Consider the following 8,144-nt stretch of genomic DNA (forward strand, 5'->3'; position numbering starts at 1 on the left):
AGGGCCACATAGAGACAAACGAGACAAACAACCATTCACTCTCTCACTCACACCTAGGGACAATTTAGAGTTACCAATCAGCCTAACATGCATGTTTTTGGTCTGTGGGAGGAAACCGGAGTACCCGGAGAAAACCCACGCATGCACAGAGAGAACATGCAAACTCCACCCAGAAAGGCCCCTGGACCGGGGTTTGAACCAGGGACCTGTTCGCTGAGAGGCAGCAGCTCTACCAGTTGCGCCACCGTGCTGCCCTGCACCGCTCATGTTGTGATAAAAATAAGGAAAAAATAACCACTTCGTACAAAGTTTCCCCAAACACCGTATGTGTATTCTGTCAACTTCTGCCACATTTTCTCCTCCAGTTAGAATACACACTTTTATTGTTACATTAAACAGAGAGCTACTTGTGCCAGAATCAGGATGTAGGGCAGGTGCTGCCTGAGCGCCTGTCAATGTCCATCCTACACTCTGTGCATGGGAGAAACAAGCGTTTCCACACATCAGAGACAACTTGTTGTCACAGACTTTGTTATCAAATACAAGAATTTGAGCATTGGACCATATTTTTTGGCCTATAAGCTGCATTTTTTTTAAACACATAATTTACATGCCCTGCAACTTATAGGCTGAAGCAACGCATTTATGGATTTTTTCCCATATTTATAAACCAATTTTTGGCTGATATATGACCATTTTCATTCATTCTGATTGAAAAAAAAAACAAAACATTGAACAGTACCATTTTCAGCCACTAGATGGCAGAATAGTAAGGCGTGTCATATCATGTTGGTAAAGTGGCTATAATGACAAATTCAAAAAAGTTCAAGACAAAAACAACTGGACTTTATTATACTTTATACTTCTTGAACTTTTTTGAATTTACCATGTACTGCATGACTAACAATCTTCACCAGCTATTAATTACACAATCGGCTTGCCATAGTCCCCCCACCTTGGTTCTGCTCGCTGCTTGGATCAACTGTCAAACCAGCTGCACCGCCCTGGCGAAATGCAGCTAATTTTACCATTAAAGTTAATTTATTAAGTAAAAGTTCAACTGAGACACACATTTACTATAATTTCGAGCAAACAATTGTTTTTAAGTGTTAATCTTGTTAAAGTCCTCCCGTGCACGCTCATGCAGCTGCCATTTGGCAGCCAATCGATTTCTGGCACAACACCGGCCCACATTTCCGGGTTGTCAGCAGTGATGCGTAACAAACGCGATGCGTCAGCGGTGACGCATAATAGATTCGTCACTTCGCCATATACGTCGCATTTATGAATTTTCCCACTTTTTAAGACATATTTGTACTGATGGGACTTATACGGCAGTGCGACATGCACAGCGGAAATTACAGTAACTTGTTAAAAACCAAATCCCTTCCCTCAATGCCCATTTTGATTTATTGCACACACAAAAAATATTCCCCAGATGAGCGTGTGCATGTGTTTGGTGTGCTTCCAAGATGTTGACTTACTACAGCTTTGTCTTGTTTCTTGTCAGCGTGCAACAACACAGCAATAAAGTCAATTCCAGGAAGTCTGTGTTGAGACTAAAGCCATGCGGCCTAATTTCACTGTGTTACAGTTTACATCTCATTGCTTTATCTTTAAGAGACGCCCCATAATCAAAATCTTAGGAGGCCATAAGACAACTGAATGTTAACGTGCAGGTAACCAAACCAGGAAGCAGTTTCAACTCTGCTGTCTGTTCGTTCTGCAGAAACAGTCTCGTTTTAATGTTTTCCACTGCAGCCCAGTGTCAGATTCACAAAGTCAGTAAGTTCACAACACGAGGGGAACAAAAACAACCCCACAAACTGAAACTCAACACCGCTGCTTAGCGATTGCACCAAACGCAGCCAATCACCAGCAGAGTTTCAGGCCTCGCTGGTTAGATTCCTAACAATGCGGTTTGCGAGCTAGTCAAATTACACGCTGCCAGAAGCTACGTGTGGCGAGGTTACTCTCTGTCAATGACCTAGAGTTAACTTGACTCAACATCTTCTTGCAAGTTGTGGACGGCCTGAAAAAGAAACTTGCAAGTGCACCTTGTACCACAAAGTGGCAACACGTTAATTTATGGCAACGACTTCAACACATGTCCTTTTTCTCCGTGACAAGCAGAGCTGCAATAAAACAAAGAGGCTGTCTGTGTGAGAAACTCCACGGGTCGCAGCTGGTAAAACAGCAATTACAGCCGAGCATAAACTCTTCAGTTCAGGCGCTGAATAAATATAAACCACTTTCAATCCATAACGACAGGTTAAGAAGTCTGCTGAAAGCACATGCGGAGGAAATTCAGTGGATTTAAAAGCAAAGTATGTAGTTAAGAACTTGTGTTTAACATTTCTAGACCCACAGGTATTTTCTGAAATCTTTGTCATGCTCATCTGTGTGACCTGCAGACAAAGACAACTTGTGTGCGAGCTGAATATATATATCCTGAAACGCTTTTTGCAGAGCATGCATTCAAAGAATTAGTGCAGGAATTCTGTAAATGCTCCGTTTCTATGAAAGTTATACAGTAAAACTGAATTTTGCAGAATATAAACGATATTATTCTTTAGTTAAAAAAAAAAGATGTGCACTTAAGTTAAACTCTGGAGCAGTTAAATCTACTTGCACAGCAGCTGCTGCAGGTGAATGATTAAAAAAACAAACAAATGTGCAGTTTTGTCCAAGCTCAGGGGTTCAATGCACATGGCTAGCTGGAGCACGTCCCACAATGCACCGAGATATTCAGCACAGATCAGCACTCTGGTGGAGCAGCACGCACACAAAGAAAAATATTTACTTTAACTGATTTCGTCTCCAGATCAGCTGCTAAAGTTGTCTCCACAGGGCCTGAGATTATTTAAGAGCGGGAACCCTGTCACGAAAGAGCACTGAGATTTTAAACAAAAAGGTCTTCCACAAGGTCTTTCCTGCTTTATCACAAACTGTTACAGGTTTCATTTTAATTACTCGAGTTAGTTTTTCTAAAAGTTGTTTGACAGAATTATAAAATCTTTATTTGGAGTCAAGTTATTAGCAGCACTAACGCCTGTAGAAATTGCACTTCCCTCCCAGGGTATCCAGTGTTTGCCTGATCAGAATGCTAAACAAGACCTCTAATGAATGGAAAACAATTCACAATTTTAAACCTAAACTCCCTCTAGCAAGTAACGTTTAATGATGCAGATAATACAGGCTGTTTTAGGTTGGTGTCTCTTAACAAAAAAAAAAAAAAAAAAAAAACGTTGTCCAAGCTGATTTATCAGGCCTTTCAAAATACTGTTTTGTATGTTTTTCCCCAAAAACAATCTTTGCATGAAGCCCTATGAAACCCTGAATGTCCCAACAGCCCCGCTGCAGTCGCTGCTCAATTTGGCAACTTCAAAAGATAACTTTAAAGAAGAGTCTGAGCAGAGGAGGTCACAGTATGAGGAAATTATGCATTTGCAAAAAGAAGGTGTTCTAAACTAGTAGCAGGAAACAGATTTATAAATGATGTCTGGAAGAAAGAAAGACTTATAAAAAGCAATGAGGGGAAAAAAATAAAATGTAGTAATCACAGCTGCCAAAGCAGCTCAAATGGATATGACATCATACATTAGGGGTAAATATACCAGTATATCTTGTGGTTTTGTGGGTAAAACATTGTTTGACTTTAAATGTGGCTGTCACAAAATAATAAACGAAACAAACTCCACACTGACCTGGGAGGTTTTATGTGGCAGCAGAGTACACAACAGCTTATATAAGCAGCTCAGTGGGTTATGTAATAAGGCCTATAGAAAGGGCGTAGAGATGGGTGCCAGCTCTTCTGAACGTTGTGACACCACAGACCAACGCGCTTTGTTCAGAAATGGCTTCACATGCGAAGCTTTTCCTCCAAACGATGACAAAACTCTAAAACGGCCTGTAGGCAGGTTGATATACAACGGAGGAGTTGTGCATCACAATGAGTCACGTCTGCTGTGAGACCAGCTCGAGAGGAGCTGAACTGGGTGAAAGGTGACAGCAGAAACCATCGCAGAAATGACCCCCTGAAAGTCCTCAAAACATCAATGGATGCAAATGATTAACACAAGCCGAGTAGAACTGTTCTTTGCCGTGTTTAACGTTGTTTAAAAATATATAGTGGTGGGGTAGAAACGTCCCAGACCGGCATGTTTGTGCATGAAATGCCTCAAACAGAGATCATCAAAACTAGACTAGTGGCTTCAGCCTATTAGAAGCAGCTCTACACATTTGCCATCATTATCTCATCTTTTTCACAACTCGGTGACCCCCCTTGCCTTTCACAATCAGTAGATAACCCTTGCTAATCTATAGGAGGTCAGAGCACAGGCAGCCGAGTGTCTTTTGTGCTCCCTTGCTTTCACTTTCCACTTCAAATGTCAAATATGGGCCAGTGTGGAACGTAAACAGGAGGTGGCAGTTATTTAATATTGACCAGGGACAAAAATGTGATGGCAAAGAGCACACGTGGTGCCGTTCTGTGACAATAAAGCAGAGTGAGGGGTGAGTTTGGGGTGGGAGGAGATAAAAGCAGGGGATTAACTCGGAGCATCTTGGTGTTAACTACATTTGTGCTTAATTAACTGCTCCGGTGACGTGCTGCACATGCATATGAGGGGAGAGGAGTGAATCCATCGAACAGACTCTCTCTAGTGTCCCCTCGATTCATGTGGATCCAGTTCTGCAATATGAAGCAGGCGTGCCAGCAGCTGCATGAACAAGACACGCTGCCAGTGAAGAAATGTTCTGGACTCAAAACAGTCGCCTGTGTTCCACATAATAAAGGTGCTTTGAAAATTAAAATTTATTTTAAGGCTGATACAAATGTCTTTGTGGCACAACTGCACTAAAATAAAATAAAATACCCAACTACATCTGCCAAAGAACCGAACAAGACGGCTTTTGTTTAAAATTAAAATGGCCCCAAACAACTGAAACAAAAACTGAATGGGAGCAGTGACGGGGGTCCTGACTGCCACACAGACCAGAGGGTCCCATGGGGGAGGTGGGAGTGAGAGCACATCACTCCAGAGCTGCTGGATCACATTTCCAGCCTGGTGCTCAACCAGTATGACCTATAGTAAACTCAGACGGGCTTGACAAAGAGGTTACTAAAGGGCATTTCCACCGCACTGGAAACAAAGTGATCTGGTTACGGGCCTGGCAATCCCCGATGATGACATTGTTTTCTTGTTTTCTCCCTAAGGAGACAAGCTGCCATCAATACAAGTCACATCACCTGTGCATATAGATTGGAAGAAAATACACCGAGTTAAAACGCTCGAAGTAGAGAAGTATAAAAAAAAATAAACGGCCCTGATCAAGGAAGGTCTATGCAGCAATCAAGCACAAAGTCTGATTTTAACGGTTTTTGTGATTTTAACAAAGAAAATCTATTTTCCCACAGTTTTAGGCACTCCACACTATTCTGAATTGTTGTATAAAAAAGTTTTAGGCAAAGAAAACTAGTCAAAAGGTATGCAATGACAAAAATACTCAACCTTTTGATTTTTTTTTTCCTCAAAAGTTCAATAAAAATTGATAAAATAAAACTAAAAACTAGTGTTTAAATTGTTTCACACCTCTGCTGTCATCCTTAAAATACAAAAGTAGATTAAAAACAACTGCATTTCATATGCCCATTTCTTTCCACGTCTCTGATAAACTGCTTTATAATGTGAAAGGTTGAATAACTCCTGCACAATATATTTATCTTTTCTATCCGTCATCTCTGTGATCATTTTGTTTATTCAGATGCTCTCTGTGAATTTATGGGGGGGGGGGGGGGGGCAAAAGAAAGCTGGTACCTCGTCTGTTCCTGCAGAATGAGATGGGGCTCAACAAAGAACTTGACTCGCAGTCTGAGCCGGCAGGGCGTCACGTTGTCCATCTGCTGGCAGATGCGATTCCTCAGATTCAGCCACAGGTTCTCCCCTTTACCGCCTGTGAATTGCAGCCCAAAGTAGTCCACTTCAATAATGCCCAACTTTCTGCAAACCTGGAGAGAGCAGGGAAATAAATCAGCCATTAAGTTGAAATTTAGACGATTGAACAGGAGCAGATCACTCATTTCTTTATTTGAAAAGTAGCAATATGTCACTCAAGCAGCTGTTTTAGTTTGGGAGCAAACCTGGATTACCAGCTGGTATTACACAACTGCTGATGAGCAGCTATGGAAAGCAGCTATGGAAAGCCTGGAGGCTAATTCTCATTTGTGACATACAAGTTGGGAATATGGCACTCATACAAAAACAAGCAAAGTGTTGCATTTTATTTGCATGAAAACTGAGGCTTCTTGTGGAAAAAGCTCCTTTAGTTGTTTTAATTCCCTGCTTTAAAAGAGAACATTAATGAAGCTACTTTAAAGTTTCAGGCTTAGTGGAGGAAGAAAGCAAAGGATGAACTCTAGTAACCTCAGACGAGCATCTGCTCGACTGCAGGGGCGACACTTTCCCATGAAGTATTAAAACTTTCATGCACGTTCAAAACAAATAACACGTTTTAATCGGAAAAGTCTGAATGTTTAAACATTATAATAAAAAAAAAAAGGTTGCTTATGTGCCTGTCGTGAACAGAAATGATTTTAACACGTTGTGGACCAGCATCTGTTGTTAAAGTGTATAAAGATGTTTACAACTTCCGGTTAGTGAAATAATAACGTTTGACAGAAATTAGCTAGCTTAATCCTAAATAAGCAACAAGTTTAAGGAATATTTTAAGTTTTACTACACAATAGCTGTTGAGCTGACTTGACAATTATGACATTCTTTTTAAATAGCACATATTGTCTAAATATAATACAACAAATGAACATTACGTGTGTTTGAACACACGCAGCCTACCTTGTTCAAACAATCTTCACCGTTCGCCTTCGCATCAACTTGCACTTCCATCACCACCGAGTCCGGACGAGTAACGTGGCAGAGCATTTTGTCTGTGTCTTTGGTGTGCCACTGACTCGTTAAAAATAATAAAACTATACTTTAGCCTTCTTTAAACCCCTCTACATCGAGCCTTCATCACTTTCTTCGCTCCGTTCACTTTGTGTGGCTAATCTGCCTCCGCCAGCTGTAGGGTATGTCAATGAAGCGTCGTGCTAAGCTCCGCCTACTTAAGGTTGACCAATGATAAGCAGCTTGTCATACTTGATGCAGCGTTTCAACCAATCGGAAGTCTTGTTACATCCGCCTGCTGAAACTAATCGGCGGATTGAATCGTGTGGAGCCAACAGCGCCCTCACGCGGTGGTTCTGTTGCTTGCAGCTGGATGCATTTTCACACACCTGAACCTAATGAATTTGACATTCCAGCCACAAGAGCTGAGGTAAGTGGCTTGTTTTCTGCCTTTCCATCGCTTCTTGTAAATAATTTATGGCAGTGCAGCCCAGAAATAGCACTTTTAGCAGCAGAACTTTCTGCTTCACTTGTTTTTTTTTTGCTGCTCCAAGCTTTTATGAATTTTTAATAATAGTAGATTCAACGCTCTTCCATTTTTTTTCCACGTTATTAGCACTTGTTGTTTTTTGTTTAGTCTTTTGAAATGTCAGTGTATGGAAAAAAAAGTTTAATTAAAGGTAAATTAATTGAATTGTTCGCCTACAAAATGTTGTGCAGCCTTGATTGCCAGAGTGACAAGTCATCAAACTTTCTGGAATTAGTGTTAAATGGCTGTTATATGAAAATCTTTTTAAACACCTTCAAAGCAAATGTTTAATTTTTTTTGTTTTTGTTAAAACTTTTTTTTTCCCAACAACCCTCAGACAGGCTGAATATCTGTATTTATTCTACTTCATCTCATCCCCAACAGTTCCTGTTTTATAATATATTATTCAGCAGGGCTGCATTGTGATGGAGGCAGGAAATGTGAAGAGAACTGCAGACTCATACTTAAACCAGGAAATAATGCTATAGCCAAGCTTATGTATTTGCCAGGGGACAATTTGGAGTTGAAGCTCTCTATTTAAATGCATTTTATTTTACTGCATCCCTGATGTAGCTGCAGTGACTTGGATGAAACAAGAGAACAATGGCACAGAATAAAGTTCACTTGTTGTTCTTAAAATTGCATCTTTTTCAGTCAGCTTCATGTCTGATAACTGTGGAAATCAAGTCACTTGAATCATTCAGGAATTT

General features: G+C 40.7%; 1 protein-coding gene across 1 annotated transcript in view; it reads right to left on the minus strand.

Annotated features, from left to right (window-relative positions):
- mylipa (myosin regulatory light chain interacting protein a) overlaps nucleotides 1-7,096 on the minus strand; it is a 12,940-nt gene extending 5,844 nt beyond the window's left edge. The window contains exons 1-2 of the mRNA XM_037693460.1: nucleotides 6,855-7,096; nucleotides 5,820-6,010 (exon numbers count right to left, since the gene is read on the minus strand). Of these exons, the coding sequence (XP_037549388.1) occupies nucleotides 5,820-6,010; nucleotides 6,855-6,941 (278 nt within the window). The 5' untranslated portion in view covers nucleotides 6,942-7,096. The remainder of the gene's footprint in view (nucleotides 1-5,819; nucleotides 6,011-6,854) is intronic.
- Between the last annotated feature and the right edge of the window lie 1,048 nt (nucleotides 7,097-8,144).

Source organism: Nematolebias whitei, chromosome 19, assembly GCF_014905685.2.
Source record: "Nematolebias whitei isolate Nwh7 chromosome 19, NemWhi1, whole genome shotgun sequence".
Classification (NCBI taxonomy): Eukaryota; Metazoa; Chordata; class Actinopteri; order Cyprinodontiformes; family Rivulidae; genus Nematolebias; species Nematolebias whitei.